General features: G+C 40.1%; 1 protein-coding gene across 1 annotated transcript in view; it reads left to right on the top strand.

Moving 5' to 3' along the window:
- The window catches only part of ADGRD2 (adhesion G protein-coupled receptor D2), a 1,056,485-nt gene that overhangs the window by 983,872 nt on the left and 51,057 nt on the right, over window positions 1-21,556 (top strand). The window contains exon 25 of the mRNA XM_073600363.1: window positions 16,522-16,552. Coding sequence (XP_073456464.1) covers window positions 16,522-16,552 — 31 coding nt within the window. The remainder of the gene's footprint in view (window positions 1-16,521; window positions 16,553-21,556) is intronic.

Raw genomic sequence — 21,556 nt, 5'->3', positions numbered from 1 at the left:
AGTATAGTACAGCCATAGTGCAATTGCTACTACTTTTCTGGTAGTGTACACTGTACACAATACAGTGCAGCCATAGTGCAGTTGCTACTACACTTCTGGCGGTGTTCACAGTACACAATACAGTGCAGCCATAGTGCAGCTGCTACTACTTTTCTGGTGGTGTACATAGTACACAATACAGTGCAGCCGTAGTGCAGTTGCTACTACTTTTCTGGTGGTGTACACAGTACATAATACAGTGCAGCCATAGTGCAGTTGCTACTACACTTCTGGTGGTGTACACAGTACACAATACACAATACAGTGTAGTGTGGTATTGCAAAACAAAATATACATCATGTCCAGAAGGCCACCAAGGAGAGGCAGACGCTCACAGGCCACTAAAAGAGGGCAAGCAGCCTCTGTGTCTACAGTCAACAGTGCTGGTCATAGACATGGTGCATTCTTTGCAGGTGGCTGTGGGGCACGCTTGTCCTTTTTTTCTGCTGCTGGCCGTGTTTTTGAGCCAGAACATGCAGAAGAGTTGGAGTGGATAGCAAAGCCGTTCTCATCCTCCTCATCTTATGTCACCCAGGCTCAGAGTAGTTTTCTTCCAATGCAGCTGCCAAAGCGGCCTATTCCACCGCCTCCTTGTCCACAGTCACTCCTTCCGTAGCCCCACCATCATGCACGGAGGAACCCCCGAACTATAAGACCACAGTGTCGGGTACATGCTGCTGGAGGATGAACAGTGATTGGAAGGCTCCGATGTTGGTTCCCAGGTTGAGGAAGGAAGTAACATGAGCCTAGAGAGAGGGGGTGCCCAAGAAGGACAAGAAACTGGCAGTCATGTTCCCCCAGCTGCAGCATACTGCCAAGTTTGCTCCAGTGATGAGGAGGGAGGTGATGATGAGGTCACTGACTTTACTTGGGTGCCTGATAAAAGAGAGGAGGAGGAGGCGGCACAACTCCAATGAGGCAGGATGTCCTCTAGGGGACAGCTTAACGGCAGCCACCCTACTGCATCACACCTCAGAGCTCCGCAGGTGCAGGGCGCTGCTGACTCCCCGCTGATTTTGAAAAGTTCCTTGGTGCGGGCCTTTTTTGATACGTGTGAAGCAGATCGCACCATTACTGTTTGCAACCTATGTCTGAAGCGGATCAAGCGTGGCCAGAACAGCAGCCGCTTGGGCACCACATGCTTGACCAGACATATGACACCTCCCATGCAGTCCATCGGCAACAGCACTTGAAAGACCCAAATCAAAGAAAAAGGCGGATTTCTCCTTGCTCCTCATCTGGGATCTCCAACCCCACTATACCTCCAGTCCTCTCAAAAACCTGCACTGAGAGGAATGAAGGTATAGCAATAGGTGTCCCAAGTACTTGCACCCAATCTGCTATCAGTACACCACCATCTGATTTTAGCAGGCAAATTTCCCTACCCCAGTTGCTACACCGTAAAAAGAAATTCAGTCCCAGCAATCCACATGCTCAGCATCTGAATGCTAGCTTGGCCAAATTGCTAGCACTGCAACTGCTGCCTTTTAAGCTGGTAGAGTCTGCCCCCCTGAATTTGTGGAATGTGCTGTACCTCAGTGGCAGGTTCCAAAACGCCATTTCTTTTCACGGAAGGCCATTCCGGGTCTCTACTGGCATGTGGAAGGCAATGTTTTGGACTCGCTGGACAGAGCGGTCAGCAGTAAGGTGCATATTACCGCTGACTCATGATCTAGCAGGCATGGGCAGGGATGTTACCTTTCCTTCATGGCGTGCTGGGTAACTCTGCTAGCAGCTGGGAAGGATGCAGGACAGGGTTCAGTATTGTTGGAGCTTGTTCCACCACCACGCCTCCAAAATACTAGTAGTGATTCTGCCACAGCTCTCTCCTCCACCCCCTCCTCTTCTTCTTCCTCTATGGCCTCTTCTGCTGATTTGTCCTCTGAACCAGTAGTGCTCTGTAAGCGTTCAAGGGGCTACGCAAGCACTCAGGCAAAAAGATGCCATGCGGTGCTTGAGTTGGTCTGCTTAAGGGAAAGGAGCCACACTGTGGTAGAGATTCTGTCAGCTCTGCAGGGGCAGGCTAAGAGGTGGTTGATGCTATGCCAGCTTCAGCCAGAAATGGTTGTATGCAACAATGGCACCAACCTTCTCTACGCCCTCCGACAGGGAAACTTGACCTGTGTTCCATGTTTGGCACACGTCCTGAATTTGGTGGTGCAGCAGATCTTGAGCAGGTACCCAGGCTTACAGGATCTCCTGAGGCAAGCCAGCAAAGTCTGTGGTAATTTCCGCCGGTCATACAATACCAGTGCTTGGCTGGCTGACATTCAAAGGGAATGTATCCAGACCACCAACCGCCTCTTTTGTGACATGCCCACCAGGTGGAACTCAACGCTGGCAATGCTGCAGTGGCTGCACACGCAGCAGAGGGCCATCAATGAATACCTGTGTGAGTATGGCACCAGGACAGGGTCAGGGGAGCTTGGCTTCTTTTTGCCACGCCACTGGCTACTGATCAAGGATGCATGCACTGTCTTGTCAACATTTGAAGAGGCCACAAGGATGGTGAGCAGCGACAATGCATGCATCAGTGATACTGTCCCTCCTGTCTTCCTGTTGGAGCACACACTTTGTGGAATAATGGACAGGGCACTTGAGGCTGAAGAGTGAAGGAAGAGGACTTCCTTACCTCTCAAGTCCCCCTTTATCCACATAGTATTCCTGTGGGCCCGACAAACACACAGAAAGAAGAGGAGGAGGAGAATTGTGTCAGCATGGGCATGAAGGATAACACTCAGCAGCAGTCTCCAAGGGATGGTTTTCAGTCCCCAGAAACCCAAGGAGTTGTACGTGGCTGGGAGGAGGTTGTTACGGAACATGTGATTCTTAGTGACCCAGAGGACTCTGAATTGAACGCCTCTGCTAACGTATGCTGCATGGCTCCCCTGATTCTGCAAAGCCTGCGTAAGAACTCTAGGATTCGTGGTATCAAGGAGAGGGATCATTACTGGCTGGCAACCCTTCCTGATCCACGTTACAAGGGTAAGGTTGCAAAACTCATCCAGCCTTTACAGAGGGAGCAGAGGATGAAACATCTTCAGGAGGCCTTGAAGAAAGGTTTGTGCAATGAATTTCCAGACCCTGGGAGGTTACAATTTCCTGGTGCTGGACAACGTGTTGCTGAGGCTTCACTCAGTCAGAGGAAGAGTAGGGGAAAAGGTGGCCGACTGACCAATGCCTTTAGACAATTTTTTAGTCCTCAGCGTCAAGGTCTGATCAGTTCAAGCAACCATCGCCAACATCTGCATTACATGGTGCAGGAATATCTAGGGGCAAGAGCAGACTTGGAGACCTTTCCAACAGACCATCCACTGGATTACTGGGTCTTGAGGATGGACCACTAGCCAGAAGTTGCTCAATATTCAATTGAGCTACTGGCCTGTCCTGCATCCAACATTCTTTCTGAACGCACATTCAGTGCTGCTTGAGGGTTTGTAACGGATCATAGAATGTGCCTGTCCACAGACTCCGTTGATAGGGCTCACATTCATAAAAATGAATCGGTCTTGGATCAGCAGCTATCAAGCACCTGATGCTGATGTAACTGATTGATTTAGCTGATTGATTTTTCTATGTATGTGGGATCCCTTGAAGACTGCCTATGCTGAGTGACTATCCTATTCCTCCTCAATCTTGATGATGCTAGCTTCCAACAATATTTTTCGTTTAGGGCACCACCACCAGGATTTAGACTGGGAGGGAATATTTGCATTGATAAACACAGAACAGAAATGGGAATTCTTCAAAAAGACTGTTTGGGACCTCACTGCAAAGTATATTCCCATGGGCAATAAGTTTAAAAGGCTAAAGACAAAACCTATGTGGCCAACAATAAAGAAGCTATAAACAATAAGAAAAGAGCTTTTAAAAAATATAAAAATGAACGAACACTAGTGTCATTTAAATGTTACAAAGAATTTAACAGAATATGTAAAAAGGAAATCAAGGATGCAAAAAATTTAAAATGAACGACAGATTGCAAAAGATAGTAGGACAAACCCAAAAAATACTTCAAATATATTAATAGTAAAAAGGCCAGGTCTGAGCATGTAGGCCCTTTACAAAATAATCTAGAGTGGGGTGACTGGGGACAAAGAGAAGGCAAATTTATTACTTTCTTCAGCTCTGTGTATACAAAAGAGCATGGGGGAGCTCATGTCCATAATGGGGGTAGTAGTGACACAGCCCCAAATGATCCACAATGGCTCAAAAGAGATATGGTCCAGAATTATTTAGACAGAATAAAGGTGGATAAAGTGCCTGGACCTGATGGCAGCCACCCACGGATCCTGAAAGAATTGAGCTCTGTAATATCAAAGCCATTGTATCTAATTTTTAGAGACTCATTAATGACGGGAATAGTACCACTGGATTGGCGCAGGGCAAACGTGGTGCCTATATTTAAAAAAGGATCAAAGTCTTTACCAAGTAACTATAGACGCGTTAGTTTAACTTCTATAGTCCGGAAGATACTGGAGTGTTTAATAAAAGACCACATAGAGGAGTTCTTGCTGGAAAAAAATATTTTAAGCAACAGACAGCATGGATTTATGAAAGACAGAAGTTGTCAGACAAACCTGATTTTTTTTTATGAAGAGGTAAATAAAATCTTGGACAGAAGGGTGGCTGTGGACGTGGTATACTTGGATTTTGTAAAAGCGTTCGACACAGTTCCCCACACGTGGCTCATGTGTAAGGTAAAGTCTACAGTCTTGGAAATATCAGTTTGTAAATGGATAGAAAACTGGCTAAAAGACAGAATTCCGAGAGTTAATGATTCTTATGCCCCGTACACACGGTCGGATTTTCCGATGGAAAATGTGTAATAGGACCTTGTTGTCGGAAATTCCGACCGTGTGTAGGCTCCATCACACATTTTCCATCGGATTTTGCGACACACAAAGTTTGAGAGCAGGATATAAAATTTTCCGACAACAAAATCCGTTGTCGGAAATTCCGATCGTGTGTACACAAATCCGATGGACAAATTGCCACGCATGCTCAGAATAAATAAAGAGATGAAAGCTATTGCCCACTGCCCCGTTTATAGTCCCGACGTACGTGTTTTACGTCACCGCGTTCAGAATGATCGGATTTTCCGACAACTTTGTGTGACCGTGTGTATGCAAGACAAGTCTGAGCCAACATCCGTTGGAAAAAATCCTAGGATTTTGTTGTCGGAATGTCCGAACAAAGTCCGACCGCATGTACGGGGCATTACTCTGAATGGTCTAGGGTTATCAGTGGTGTGCCCCAAGGTTCAGCGCTGGGACCCTTACTCTTTAATATCTTTATAAATGATATTGGGTCTGGGATCGAAAGTAACATTTCTGTCTTTGCAGATGACACCAAGCTACGCAGTGGAATAACGTCCTTACAGGATGTCTCCAATTTACAAGCCGACCTCAATGCACTGTCTAATTGGGCGACTATATGGCAGATGAGGTTTAATGTTGAGAAATGTAAAGTTATGCACTTGGGGGCTAAGAATATGCATGCATCATACATGCTAGGGGGAGTACAACTGGGGGAATCCATGGTGGAGAAGGATCTGGGGGTTTTGGTAGATCATAAGCTCAATAATAGCATGCAATGCCAAGCTGCGGTTTCCAAAGCGAGCAAAGTCCTTTCTTGTTTTAAGAGTGGTATGGACTCTAGAGAGAGAGAGATAATTTTGCCCCTGTTCAAATCATTAGTAAGACCTTATCTGGAATATGCAGTTCAGTTTTGGGCACCAGTTCTCAAAAAGGATATCAGGAAACTGGAGAAAGTGTAAAGAAGGGCAACCAAACTGATAAGAGGCATGGAGGAGCTCAGCTATGAGGAAAGATTAGAGGAACTGAATTTATTCACTCTTGAGAAGAGGAGAATAAGGGGGGTTATGATCAACATGTTCAAATATATAAGGGGTCCATATAGTGAACTTGGTGTTGAGTTATTCTCTTTACGGTCAACCCAGAGGACACGGGGACACTCTTTACGTCTAGAGGAAAAGAGATTTCATCTCCAAATACGCAAAGGTTTCTTCACAGTAAGAGCTGTGAAAATGTGGAATAGACTCCTGCCAGAGGTGGTTCTGGCCGGCTTAGTAGATTGCTTTAAGAAAGGCCTGGATACTTTCCAAAATGTACATAATATAACTGGGTACTAACATTTATAGGTAAAGTTGATCCAGGGAAAATCCGATTGCCTCTTGGGGGATCAGGAAGGAATTTTTTCCCCTGCTGTAGCAAATTGGAGCATGTTCTGCTGGGGTTTTTTGCCTTCCTCTGGATCAACTGAGGGTATAAAATTGGGTATATTGGATTGTACAATATTTTTTATTTTATTTATTTATTATTTTTAAGGTTGGACTGGATGGACTTGTGTCTTTTTTCAACCTAACTATGTAACTATGTAACCACTGCCTAAGGCCCAATTTTTCTGTCCCTGTGTAACAGGGGCATGTAATGACAATTTTTGATCTAATATTTCACAGCAGGGCCTCTGTTCCTGTGCCCAACAAGAGTATCTGTGAGGGGTTACAGTGTTGTGGCACCACCACCAAAGGCCCAATTTTTATGCTCCTGTTTAACAGGGGCATGTAATTACAATTCTTGATCTAATATTTCACAGCAGGGCACATTCCTGCGCCCACCAAGAGTAACTGTGAGGGGTTACAGTGTTGTGGCACTACCACCACCACCACCACCAAAGGCCCAATTTTTCTGCCCCTGTTTAACAGAGGCATGTAATTATAATTCTTGATCTAATATTTCACAGCAGGGTCCATTCATGCGCCCACCAAGAGTAACTGTGGGGGCTTGCAGTGTTGTGGCACCACCACCAAAGGCCCAATTTTTCTGCCCCTGTTTAACAGAGGCATGTAATTACAATTTTTGATCTAATATTTCACAGCAGGGCCTGTTCCTGCACCCACCAAGAGTAACTGTGAGGGCTTACAGTGTTGTGGCACCACCACCACCAAAGGCACCATTTTTTCTGCCCCTGTTTAACAGGGGCATGTAATTACAATTTTTGATCTAACATTTCACAGCAGGGCCCGTTCCAGCGCAAAAGTAACTGTGAGGGCTTACAGTGTTCTGGTACCACCAACACCTAAGACACAATTTTCTGCAGAGTATATAGGGCAGGCCGTATAGTATATATACTTCTGTTGACAATATATAGTGCCTGGGGGCCCCCCCAGCCATTTTTTTAAAATTTGGGCACGGGGTTCCCCTTGATATCCATACCAGACCCAAAGGACCTGGTAATGGGCTGGTGGGGGGACCCATGCCGTTTTTCTCAATAATCTTCAGCTATATTGCCGGGACTCGACAATACATTAAAGCCGTGTTCAGTTTTAAATGACTTTTTTTCTTTCAGAAATGTAATTTTGCTTTTAAATGGCACTGTTCTAAACACGAGAAAACTGTGGCACTTTACAGGCATACAATAGACACCCCCAGGCACAATATTTAAATGAATATTTCATTTTTATTGTTTCACTTTAATCATTATTAAAATCACTGCTCCCGCAAAAATGGACATTTTTAAAACTTTTTTTTGCATTGATACATGTCCCCTGGGGCAGGACCCAGGTCCCCAAACACTTTTTATGGCAATAAGTTGCATATAAGACTTTAAAATTAGCACTTTTGATTTTTCACGTTCATGTCCCATAGACTTTACCGGTGTTCGCGTGTTCGAACAAACTTTTTGCATGTTCTCATGTTCTGCTGCGAACCGAACGGGGGGGGGGGTGTTCGGCTCATCCCTAGTGACTTGGGACAAAGAGAAGGCAAATTTATTAAATACCATCTTTAACACTGTGTTACAGGTATACAAAGAAGCTTGGGGGAGCTCATGATATTGACATAGCTTCAAGTGAACCACTATGGCTCAAAAGTGATATGGTCCAGAAATATTTAGACAGAATAAAGGTAAATAAAGCACCTGGACTGAGCTCTATCGTTTCAAAGCCATTATTTCTCAATTTTAGGGACTCTTAAATGATTGGCATAGTACAACCAGATTGGCATAGGCCAATGTGGTGCCTATATTTAAAATGGGTCAAAGACGTTGCCAATGCCAAGTAACTACAGACCTGTTAGTTTTTCTTTAGTTGGGAAGTTAAACTTACCACATAGATGAGTTGGATTTGTTAGAAAAAATATTTTAAGCAATAGACAGCATGGATTCACAAAAGACAGAAGTTGACAAACAAATCTGATTTCTTTTTTTTTTTTTTTTTTGCAAAATTGTGTTTTTATTGTTTTTTTTTTGTTTTTTTTTTAAAGAACAAGTACAAAATTTGTTACATAGTGCACAGTGCACTAATATCAATAAGTACAAAGATATCAAACAAAAAGACAGGAAGTATCAATAAACAATGTCCATACATACAGGGCAAAGGGGTGATCTGTATATAGCATAGGTAGGTAATAGGAATCAAAAACACAGAGCATTCACAGATGTAAAAAAGACAATCTGATTTCTTTTTTGATGAGAAAAGCAAAACCTTAGACGAAGGAGTGGCCGTAGACATAGTATGCTTGGATTAGCAAAAGTGTTTGACACAGTTCCACACTCACAGCTAATGTGTAAGATAAGGTCTACTGGCTTGGTAGAGTCAGTTTGTAAATGGATAGAAACTGGCTAAAAGACTGTATTTAGAGTGTAGTGGTTAGTGATTCATACTCTGAATGATCTAAGGTTATCAGTAGTGTACCCCAAGGTTCAGTGTTGGGACCCTTAATTTTGAATATATTTATAAATGATATAGGGTCTGGGATTAAAAGTACCATTTCAGTCTTTACAGATGACACCAAGCTATGCAGTAGATAAACGTTATTACAGAAAGTCTCCAACTTACAAGCCAATCCCAATGCACTGTTTTAATTGGGTGACTATGTGGCAAATGAGGTTTAATGTATGTGCATTAGGAAAAAATTTGTTTAGCTTTGTTTTGTTTAGATTAGTTAATCTAGTTATTTTGTTTAGTTAAATTCAGTTGATTTGTTCAATTTGAATTCGGAATTCATATTTATGTATTTTTCAAGTTTTCTTCAAATTTACATTTTTTTCTCAATTGGAAATGATACATTTTTTTTCAATTCGAATGCGGCAGCCGAGTAAAAAAAAATCTGATTGTTATTTATACACATTGATCATGTTTGTATTAATATTACGTTTCTTCAAAATTTGCAAGGTGTTCTAATTAGTAAAATTAGTATCTTACTTTCAACATTTTACTATATACAATACTGTGCAGAAGTTTTAGCCAGCTGAGAAAAAATAATGTCAAGTACAAATGCTTTTAAATATTTATATTTTACCGGTTTCTTTTTAACAATTTCACACTTGAAAAGTAAACAAACAAAAGAAAAATCTTCATAAAATGATTAAGATTTTTTAAATGACCTTTGGCTTAACAAAAACAGCATTATTTCAAAATAGTACACTAATAACACGCACAGTCTTTGATTTTAACAATATGTTTACAGTTCGAATTCAAATGGAATTCGATGTAAAATTTTAGTCGAATTTCAATTCGATATTTGGAAATTCAGACAAATTCCATTTAGTTATTTGGAGAATTTAAATATGAATGCAATCTATACACTGGGGGGAGTAACTCTGGGGAATCTAGGATGGAAAAGGACCTGGGGGTCCTAGTAGATGATAGGATCAGCAATGGCATGCAATGCCAAGCTGCTGCTAACAAAGCAAGCAGAATATTGGCATGCATTAAAAAGGGGATCAACTCCAGAGATAAACGATAATTCTCCCACTCTACAAGACTCTGGTCCAGCTGCACCTAGAGTATGCTGTCCAGTTCTGGGCACCAGTCCTCAGGAAGGATGTACTGGAAATGGAGCGAGTACAAAGAAGGGCAACAAAGCTAATAAAGGGTCTGGAGGATCTTAGTTATGAGGAAAGGTTGCGAGCACTGAACTTATTCTCTCTGGAGAAGAGACGCTTGAGAGGGGATATGATTTCAATATAAAAATACCGTACTGGTGACCCCACAATAGAAATAAAACTTTTTTTACAGAAGAGAGTTTAACAGAACTCATGGCCACTCATTAAAATTAGAAGAAAAGAGGTTTAACCTTAAACTACATAGAGGGTTCTTTACTGTCAGAGCAGCAAGGATGTGGAATATGTATAAATACATAAGTGGTTCATATAGTGAAGAGTTATTCACTTTAAGGTAATCACAGAGGACAAGGGGGTCTTGTTATGTCTGAAGGAGAAGAGATTTAATCTCCAAATACAGAAAGGCTTCTTCACAGTAAGAGCTGTGAAAATGTGGAATAGACTCCCTCCAGAGGTGGTTCTGTCCAGCTCAGTAGATTGCTTTAAAAAAGACCTGGATTGTTTCTTAAATGTACATAATATAACTGGTTACTATTATTTATATTATAGGTAAAGTTGATCCAGGAAATATCCGATTACCTCTTAGGGATCAGGAAGGAATTTTTCCCCCTGCTAGAGCAAATTGGATCATGCTTTATTGGGGCTTTTTTCACCTTCCTCTGGATCAACTGTGTGTATAGGTTAGTGTATGTGGAGGTTTTTAATTTGTTTTTATTAGTGTGTGTGTGTGTGTGTTTTTTCACTTGTGTTGGTTGAACTGGATGGACTTGTGTTTTTTTCAACCAGATTAACAATGTAACTATGACTACAAGAGTGCTCATCGGTGCCCTTGCAGCTTATTGAAAGTCTGTTTGCTACTGTGGCAGATGATAACATGTTTCAAAGGTGAACTTAGACTTTAAGATCATTCAGATCAATAGGCGTAGGCTAGAAACAATTGAAATTCAGTGTGGAAATTCAGTGTGGAAAATAATACATTATTTTACCTTTTTTTGATTATAAATAGACTTTAAAGCCTTTTTTTTAAATAAACATTGTTCCTGTTTAATCCCTTATACCCTGGTAGCCCTTTGTTTCCACTAATGAGCACTAATCAACCCTTTCCCCGTCTCCCCTTAACTATTATTTTCTTATGATTTTTTTCTAATCAAAAATATTTAACCACTTGAGTACCATGCTGTATTACCCATTCATTATCAGGCCATTTCAGTTTACAGTGTTGCGAAATAGTGCAAACCGTTACATTTTGTATCACATTTTTAAGACAGATAGAGTTCACACTTGCTAAAAATATGCAATGCGAAACAATGGGCCCACAACGTTAACACATGTTTTTGATGCATTTAACACGCGCTAAAAAACACAAATCAGACGCCCTCCAAGTGATTTTTTTTTCCTCCTTATTGACATTTCACCTTTGCCCTCACTGATATTTGATTAATGCTTGTGAAAAGTGTTGTAAATTTGTCATAAATGCTACGCATTTACAGGGCATTACCATAGACTTGAATGGAAAGAGTTGAAAAGTTTCAACTCCTCCCAGACTCGACATGCAGCATCATTTTTGCTGCACAGCGACACTAAGCTCAAATACTACATGTTTTTTTCAAATGTGAACAGCTTTGTGCTCTGTCCATGTTATTTATTGCAGGCTGCTTTATTAGTAGTTCGAGAGGTGCCGAAAAATGCGCCTCAAACACCTGTTTCTAATGCCAGGGTGAACAGGGCATTACACTCTCTGAACAATGCTTAATGTACACATTATGTAAATGCTTCCTTGACAGAAGAATGTAACCACCCAACAGTTTTCAAATGCCCTGCAGGAACTGTTGGCAACCCACAAGAAAAACCAGAGGCTTGGCTAAAAGACCATTTTATCATCGGTCTTCTCAATATCTCAGTGTAACGCCTTAAAAGCAAAACCGTAAGCACTTCTGGTATTACTTTCTTGGAAATGCAGGGCATGGCTGTCACTTTTAGCAAGAACAGGCAACACAAGAGGCTTTGCAACAATCTACCCAAGCTGTGACAGCTGATGGCTCAGATAAAACTTTAACCACTAGAGCTAGTGAGGAGGGGAGAGAAGCTAAAGGTGTCTCTGTGGATTGTGCAGTAGAAGTTGATATTGATTTGATTGAGTGTGGCCAGGTTGAATGAGGCAGAGCAAAAATAGCCCTGTAAAACTAAAGGAACTCAAGGTTCCTAGACCACCTGAAAGCCAGGGAGAGAAACAGTCTAGTGGAAGGCTGTTTGATCAATGTCCAAATGTATAATGTTGTGGGGAAAGTCCCTTGATAGACTCTCTGATGGATAACATCACAGGTAACCACTATACAGTAGTTGAAAAGGATGTTTCTAAGGTACCTCCCAGAGAAAGCATCAGTAGAAGAAAGGACTTTATTATAACAGATGGCTGTTGGTGACATGCTGATTCCAGCATGTGGTGTAATCTGAATGGACATTGCATTTTCTCCAGTTCACAAAAAAGGATATTGGAGAACTGGGGAAAGTGCAGAGACCGGCAACCTGCGACCTCAGCTGTAAGGAAAGCTGAACTGAATGTATTCTCTCTGGGGAGAGGTGGTTAAGGGGGGATATAAAATAATAAAAATGTTGCGTGCTGCCAATAAGTGCAAAAAACACTAAATATCAGCTGCTGCAATCACTAACTGTGTTCCCACAATCATTAAAAATAAATAAAAAAACATGTGATTGCGCTGCTGCATTATAATCGTACCCACATAAACAATCAATGTGTAAATTATACATCAATTCATGAAAGTAGCATAGATAATAAAAAACATCTAAAATAAATAACAAATAACTAAAAAAATAATTTATATAAATAAATGTGCCAAAAGTGAAAGTGATCTTAATAAGGGTAAAATATGTGGCCTGACGAAGCCTCATGGACAGGTGGCGTAACGCATTGAGACGGAGCCAAACAAAGTGAGTGTCTCGGTAGACATTGCTATTAGAAGCTGTCTGACTGTTTGCTGATGTCATTGAGGCATTTTTATGCTTGTTTGTCACACAGTAAATGTGAGTAGTTTACTGAAAGCTGTACTGGTCTATGCTTATCTTTTAAAACATATTACACTATTGGCGATTGTTTCCTCTTATATGGTGAGCTGTATGGAGATGCCCATCCTAAGAACCCTGTACTTACTGAGGTGGATATGCGAGGATAACTTCCTGTGAAATGAAATTTTGTTGAGGATGCCCTCATACATGTGTTGTTGACCTGTATAGCATATGGGTCCAGTAGCAAGGTGAGCATGCATTTCACCAGGTGGTGTGGTGAAGCACTGAGTGGATTCATTACATGGGAGCTAATGTTGGATGAACTAAATAAGCACGCTATTGAACACTTGGAACTTTCTTATGTACCTGTTGCCACATATTTTACCCTTATATACAGTAGATCAATTTTGCTTTTGGCACATTTATTTGTATCAATGATTTTTTTAGTTCTTTGTTATTTATTTTAAATGTTTTATATTATCTGCTACTTTAATGAATTGATGTATAATTTACATATTGACTGTTTACATGGGTATGATTATACTGCAGCAGCGCAATCACATATTTATTTAAGGGGGATATGATCACCATGTACAGTATAAATGCATAGGTGGTCATAGTGAAAAATAGAATAAGTTGACTTCCACATACGAAAAAGCTTCTTCACAGTAAGAACTGTGAAAATGTGTTAAAGACTCCCTCAAAAACTAGTTATGGCTAGCTCAGTTTATAAAAAAAGTGCTGGATGCATTCCTAAAGGCACAAAATATAACTGGATATTTATAGGTAAGAACACCAGAGATATTGATCCAGGGAGCATCTGATTGCCTAGTGGGGGATGAGGAAGATTTTTTTCCCCTGCTGGAGCAAATTGGACCATGTTCACAGGGTTTTTTTTTTTTTTTTCCCTTCCTCTGGATCAACTGTGAATATAGGATTTTGTATATGGATATATTTATGTTTTCTGTTGGTTAAACTAGATGGGCTCATGTCTTTTCTCAATCTAACTATGTAGCTATGTAACACTGAGCCGAGTTTTGAAGAAGCCGAGCAATTGTAATGCTGTTTGTTACATCATCATGTAAACCCATTGTAACATGAATTTTAGAGACTGGAAACAAGGAGACAACTTCACAGAGTTGATTTACTGCTATATTTCTGTGAATGTAATCTTTTACTGAGAGTCTGGCATCACACTTGCTGATGGATTTAAAGTGGCTCTGTCAAGAAAAGTGTATTCTATGCAGTGAACAGACAGTTCAAGTGAAGCGGCTGGGACAGCACACTGGACAGTTGTTTTTCTGTGCATTAAAGCAGAACTTCACCCAAAATGAGAAGTTCCAGTTATTTGCATCCCCCCCTCCACTGCCATATTTGCCACTTTTTGGGGGGGATGGGGGAGTGGTTACTTGGTTTTGACAGGTACCTGCTCCCACTTCTGGTCAGATTGCCGTGGAAACATTTGGATCCTTTTTCCTTCCCCCAGCTGCCTTCTTGGACACATCACAGGTCCCAGAAGACTGCGGGACCATTCACAAAGCACAGCGCGACTCGCACATGCGCAGCAGGAAGCCAGCTGTGCAGCTGGAAGGCTTTACTGTCACTTTCCCTTACCTAAGATGCTGGCTCCTGCACCCGAAGCTGATTGAAGAAATGGCTTGGGTGAGGACATCGCTGGATCCCTGGACAGATATACAGTAAGTGTCCTTATATTAAAAGTCAGCAGCTACAGTATGTGTAGCTGCTAGCTTTTAACTTCTTTGGGGGGACTGGAGCTCCACTTTAATGACTGTGGTGACTGGTTCTTTAAGTTGCACGTTTTTATCGTTTTGCAATTGGTCAAGAACTGTACATTCACTGAACTCTATACAGTATTAAGGTATTTAACTAAAAGTATAACCTCTGTGTGGTTTCTAAATAACGAAAAAGAGTTTATCTGGAAAAATAACAACAAGGGAAAAGCAGACTGTAAAATTACCTTAAAACAGAACTTCTCCTTACAAGGGAAGTTCCACTCTATCTACTCTTACCCTCCTTGGAGGTTTTTTTTTTTTTTTAGGGAGCAGGTATCCAGTTTTGGAAGTTCTTTTAAAGTCAGCAGCTACTATATTTGTAGTTGCTGACTTTTAATTTAAACACAAAGGAAGAAAGAGCAGCGCAATCTTATATTGTCTCAACCAAATCAAGTGACCCACTAGTATACCTAATTGCAAAAATTGATGTGTAAACTGTGCAGTGCATACATCATTACTAAAATAACATAATGAATGTGTCTCAAGGTGAAACACCTCAGTATAAACCATAATTAATTAGCAATAAAACGATCAATAAATGTGCAAATATTACAAAGTGCAAATAATCTGTGCTATAAAAAGTGCTTAGTGCAGAGGTAAACATCTACTATATGTCCATAAAGTGCTGAAAAGTGAATCCATATGTGATCAAAAAAAGTCAATTTAAAAAAAACACATAAAAAAATATATATACAAACGTGATCAACAATGAATATCCTATCCAAGTGCTCTAACAACCGATGTGCTCCTTCACCATATGGTCTGAGATCACTCACCAGAAACAATGACTGGTCAAGTTATAAACCAGCAGAAGCGATCTGTGCAAAACCATCCAGCTGGAAAGACTCAATGTTGCTGCTCCCAACTCCTCTCTCGAATACAACTCAATCGTGCATGGGGTTTGTATGAGGGATAGGAAGGAAAATGTCCGTAGCGTAGCGTAAAACCATTTAAAATGACTTATTTATTAAAAACATTTAGGTACACTCACATGTCACAAGTGTCAACCCAACAATAGGGAATAAGCGCTTCATAATCATATATGCCAATAATCTTCAGCTGCAATGAACAAGTCGCGAGTGCAAGCCCAGTAAGTGTACAAAGCCATCCACAACTTGGACCCCAGCTACATTACTAACCTTGTCTCAAAACACCAACTAAACAGTTCTCTTCAGTCCTCCCAAGACTTCCTGCTACCTTATCACCTCCCATGCTCACCTCCAGGAATTCTTCAGAGCCTGTCACATCCTCTGAAACTCCTTACCTTAATCTATCTGTCGATCTCCTACTCTGTCCACCTATTGGCAATCCCTGAAAACCCATCTCTTTAGAGAAGCTTATCCTGTCTCAACCCATCAACCAAACTTTTACTTTCTCCATCAGCTCATCACGGTTTTTACCTTTTGTATAACTTGGCTCTCCCTTTTGGATTGAAGGCTCTAATGAACAGGGCCCTCTGAAACCTCTTTTACTGAATTGTATTGTAACTGTACTGTTTTGCCTTCATTTTATAAAAAGTTGCGCAAACTGTGGCACTATATTGTAAATAATGTAAAATAATAATAACAATTTGTTATGAGCTGGGAAAAGGGGGGGGGGGGATCTTATACTGGTCATGGGGTAGTGGATTGTGTTGCAACAGGTAGCATGGAGGCTTTTGTTTGGTTTGCAAAATGATGGCATCAGTCCATTCTGATCCTCATATGCAGTACACAGTATATACTCACACGTGTGTGTGAACTGGAAGGCATATTGTACTAAATATTTAAATGCATTTTTCTTTGTGTTCATCTCCTAGGCAGTAGAACTCACATCTTTCAAAACGTCAGGTAAGTCACTGTGTGCATTTATTAACACCAGGGCCAATTTACAGAAATGGGTTAAAGGGAACCATTAATCAAGCTACAGTATCACAATAGGCGTGTTGACATTAATCAAATATTACTATATGAGGCACCACTTTAGCATACCTTAAAAGCTATAAATGGATGTGCTGTATTTATTGCTCTCTCTCTCAGCTGTCACACTCTCTCTCTCTCTCTCTCTCTCTCAGCTGTCACTTTTCTAGTGCGGTTTTAAAAACAGTCGATTAGTTATTATGAGCAACCTTAATAAAAATTAAAGAGTATGTTACCCTAACATTTCATATTCCTAAAATGTGCCTGCTGTACCATGTACTTTTTTGAAAACGTATCCTGTTTTCTTTTTATTGCTTTGTTTGTATGAAATATTTTGTGATCCTGCCAGTCTGACTGCTTTCCTATTTCGAACTGACCACACTAGGAATGAGAGCATCTCAGTGTGGTCAGTTTTATGGTTGTGCTTGGGGAACAGCCTGCCTGGAAATGTAGAAGGGTAGTTCCGCGCTATGGATTAAATGGTGGTTGTGCATAGCTGCTGCCTCCACTTAAACAACTACCTAGGTACTGTAGATTTTAGGGTATAGTAGAGATTGTAGTGGATGTAGCGCTGGCTGCTAGTAATAGGTGTATTAATACAAACTTCAGTATGTGTCTTAATCAATAAACATGTGCAACAAACCAATGGTATGACCAATAAGAGTATTACACCCTAATAAACCAAATTTTATAAAATATATGTTAACTAAAACATCAATATATAATTCATGTACCATTAAATCAATAAAGGTGACAAAAAAATTAGTAGTGCAAAAATAGCATTTTTTAAAGTGGGAGTCCGGCGACCAATCTTTTTTTTTTTTTTTAGGTCATTGAGACACTTTGCTAATCCTAAAATAATACTCACAGTTTGGGTGTAATATTTCCGCCTCTGTCTGTTTTCGTACTGAAGAATAACTTTAAAAATGTGATGCTGGCTGTTTCCATCTTGCTTGTGGGCATGTGAAGCCCACAAGCATTGATTTCCGGGATGCAGTGAATGCTGTTCATTCACAGCTTGTTCACGCGCATGATCATTGTTCCCGCACTGAATCTTGGGAAGCCTGACACTAAGCTCCCAGGAGACAGTGCGGCACTGGGGAAAGGCAATAAACACGCCTACTCCCATGGGAGGAGAGACAGGAAGTGCCACAATAAAGTACAATATAAAGGTAATTACAGTGATAAAAAAAATTTTCGTGCGGCATTTGAACATCTATGCAATTAACTGAAGGGGGTAAGATTAAGTTAACAATTTGAGTGGAACCCCGCTTTAAAGTTATAAGTGCTATATTCATAAATGGTGGTTTGGTGGAAAGTGACATGTCCTTAGAAGATATTAGTACTTGATGTAATGTTGCAAAGGGATTGCTTGAACCATATATACAATGAAATTGTGCTTCACAAAATCACAGGATCCCTAATAATCATGCGATGTGCCGGTGTCTTCACTCGTGCTAACCCTTGTATACCACATTCACCGGAAAGCTCTCCCCTCTAGGGGGTATCCAGCATTCACAGCACCAATGGCTGCATGTAGGTTCCCAGTGTAAGCAGGTAGCTGTTACTCCTTGCTCTTTAACCACTTTAGCCCCAGAAGGATTAAGCCCTTTCATGACCAGGCCATTTTTGCGATACTGCACTGCGTTACTTTAACTGACAATTGCACGGCAGTGCAATGCTGTACCCAAATAAAATTGATGTCCTTTTTTTCCCACAATAGGGCTTTCTTTTGGTAGTATTTGATCTATATTTTTTGTTTTTTATTTTTTGAGCTATAATCAAAAAAGGACTGACAATTTTGAAAAAAAAATAACAAACAATATTTTTTAGGTTCCTCTATAAAAAACACCCAATAAAAAAAATTTAAAAAATCGAATTTCTTCATTAGTTTAGGCCAATATGTATTCTGCTACATATTTTTGGTAAAGTCCATATTGATTGGTTTGGGCAAAAGAAAAGTTATAGCGTCTACAAACTATGGGATATTTTTATGGAACTTTTATTGATTTTTATTTATTTTTTTTACTAGTAATGGCCGCGATCAGCGACTTATAGTTGGACTGCGACATTGCAGCGGACAAATCAGACACTAAGGGGGTCATTTACTATAACGCCAGGAAGTATTGGGCACTATGACAAATAATAGCGCCCATTTTAGCCAAATGGAAACAAAACCGGTGAATTTGCGCATGAAAATTTGCGATATAAGCGGGGAACAACCCTTTATAAATTCTAAATTGCCGCTAATTAGCGCTTCCGCGTATATACAAATGCCAATTCTTATCAAGTTGTTATATAGCACTGTACTGTAACCATGATTCGTGTATGTGAAAGAAACATTTTTATCAGAGATGTGCTCTAGTTCCCGTGCATCTGTTGATTTATATTGCAATTAGTATTCCTAGTTTTTTTTCCTTCTTTTTCTAAGAAATGCAGTTCTGAATGATTTTTACATAGTAATGTCTGCTATTCTGTAAAGTTACATGTATTAATCATTTAGGTTACCTATTTGTTGTATGTTGTTTTTTTCATGTTTTTGATTTATTATTCATTAATTTAGTTGACTATAAAGCAGTAATTATTTATGTTCATTCTTTAATAATACTACACTGTTACACAGGTCTTGTACTTAGCACAATGGCTTAGTGATCTGCTTGGATATCTCCACACTACACATGGTATGAGTTCAAACAACAGCCAACCTACCATCCACCAGCTGTGTTTATTTTTTCAGTGCACAAGTGAATTAAAATAAACAAACAAAGAAATGTAAACTGCCCTTTAGCTAGTGTGTGGTGTTTGGAATGTCACATCATAATATAATTGAATACTTACATACCATTGCATGCATTTAAAGAGTTAATGCAATAAAATCATTCACATTAAAGTGCATTGGCTATTTGGCAATCACCTATTTTCAGTGTATATATATATATATATATATATATATATATATATATATATATATATTGTGTTGCTTTGGCTAATTGGCTAACTGGCATTCTCCTTTTCCCACCAATGCAATCTTTTAGGATTTTTCTGTGGGATTTGAACCCATGAGTCTTTCAATACCTGAATGTTTGAAGGTAGAGGTGCTAACTGCTAGCCTATTGGGCTGAGCACAATTATACATAAAAGATACTTTTACTAGTGTTTGATGTGTTATATACTATACAATAAAGTTTATCAAATGTAAACTGCTTGTTAGCTAGTGTGTGGTGTTTGGAGATTCACACCATAATATTGGTGAATACTTACATACCATTGCAAGCATTTGAAGAGTTAATGCAATAAAATCAACCACATTAAAGTGTATTGGCTACTTGGCATTCACTGTATGCTGCTTTGGCTAATAGTAATTCTCCTACGTAGGTACGTGATTTCATGCTAAAGGACCACCCTGCTGCAGTATATGTACATTGAGAGGTCCCTAAGCAGTTAATCTCTACTGCACCATCAGTCTCATACATGTATAAAAATGATAAAGATATCCATAGTGTAATTCCGTAAATCAAATTTATTTAAAATTGATAGTAGTGCACTTTCGTTCCTTAAAACAATGCCAGACGGTTTGTGTGTAAAAACTAGTAAGACTGCGATGCCGATGTGCTCCACGAACTCAAAACCGAAAGTGATGTAATGACACCGTGGCTCCGCCCTATGCGTTTCATCACTCAGACATCATCGGGAGCTGCCAATAGCATGCCTGTCAGCCAATTATCCAATGATTAGACACTTCCCCCCAGCAGCCATTCACTGGGAAGATCCGTGTGCTGTTGTTTTTTAAACTCCCCAAGCCCCTTAACAGAAGACCATTAAAGAAAAAAAGTGCAGTAGAGAAGCCATATCCATGAATAAGGAAAAAATCAGGTAGTACTATGTATTACCAAAATAGCTGACATTTTAGGCTAAGAAACAATAAGGGGAAAATCTAATGAAAACAATTAATTTTATTGAAATTTACATAGAATAATCAAAAAGGGTAAAAACATCATATACTGTGCATCTGTATATTATGTGCAATGAGCCCTTGTGCGTCTACGCATTTCACTGTTAGGCTTCTTCAGGACACGATCAAGGTTCAAAGATGCAACAGATAAGAGAATATGCTTCTCTATCTGAAATGAGATACAAAGCAATTAAAAACACAACTGATGCATAGGCAAACAAAGTTTAAAACAGAAACATGTGCTAGACACCCGTGGACACATAGATCAAGGGCAGACAACAAAATAGGTACCTTAGTTTGGAATACACTATTATAATATCCATGGTAGGATGAACAATAGATTTGAGGATTAGAAGACTAAAACAAGAAAAAAGAAAAAAACAGAATACAACCGATATCAGTAATAGGATCAGTAATAGGATGTTAATGATACTATATATCAGTAAGAGGGCAGTGCAAAAAACAAAAAAAAGACTTACTAAATCCACGATAACTGGAACTAGAAGCAGGGGCAAATGGACATTTAGTAGTCCTGGTATAAAGGATGTAAAGGGCTTACTTACGTTACTTATGCCATCTATTCGGTGGTTACCAATTGTCGGGAGTTATATGTAGTGAGAATATGTAATGGACTAGGTTTCCTGCATTGCCCATAATGCATCTCCAATACCTTGATGCATGCGCGGTATCGTCTGTTCCCGTACGTTGCACCGTTTGGATGTGTGATTCTATCTGTCCCACTCGGTCTGTTTCTTTGGACCTACTGCGCAGACACATTGGGCGCTGATGTTCTGGTATTGCCTACACTACCCATAAGTCTTAGCACACGCAGCTCTTTTTTATCATTGCGTCATATGACGCTTGTTTGCTACGACCAGCTGTTACCAATTTTGGATATAAAAAGCCTCCCTCATGGACACAATTTTGTGTGCAGTGGACGGCTGTCTCCCAGGGGCACGCTCTTTATGAAAATACCGGTTGTA

This window comes from Aquarana catesbeiana, linkage group LG09 (assembly GCF_042186555.1).
Source record: "Aquarana catesbeiana isolate 2022-GZ linkage group LG09, ASM4218655v1, whole genome shotgun sequence".
NCBI classification, from domain to species: Eukaryota; Metazoa; Chordata; class Amphibia; order Anura; family Ranidae; genus Aquarana; species Aquarana catesbeiana.
Note: the sequence above shows the minus strand (reverse complement) of the source record. Positions and strands in the feature narration are given on the sequence as shown.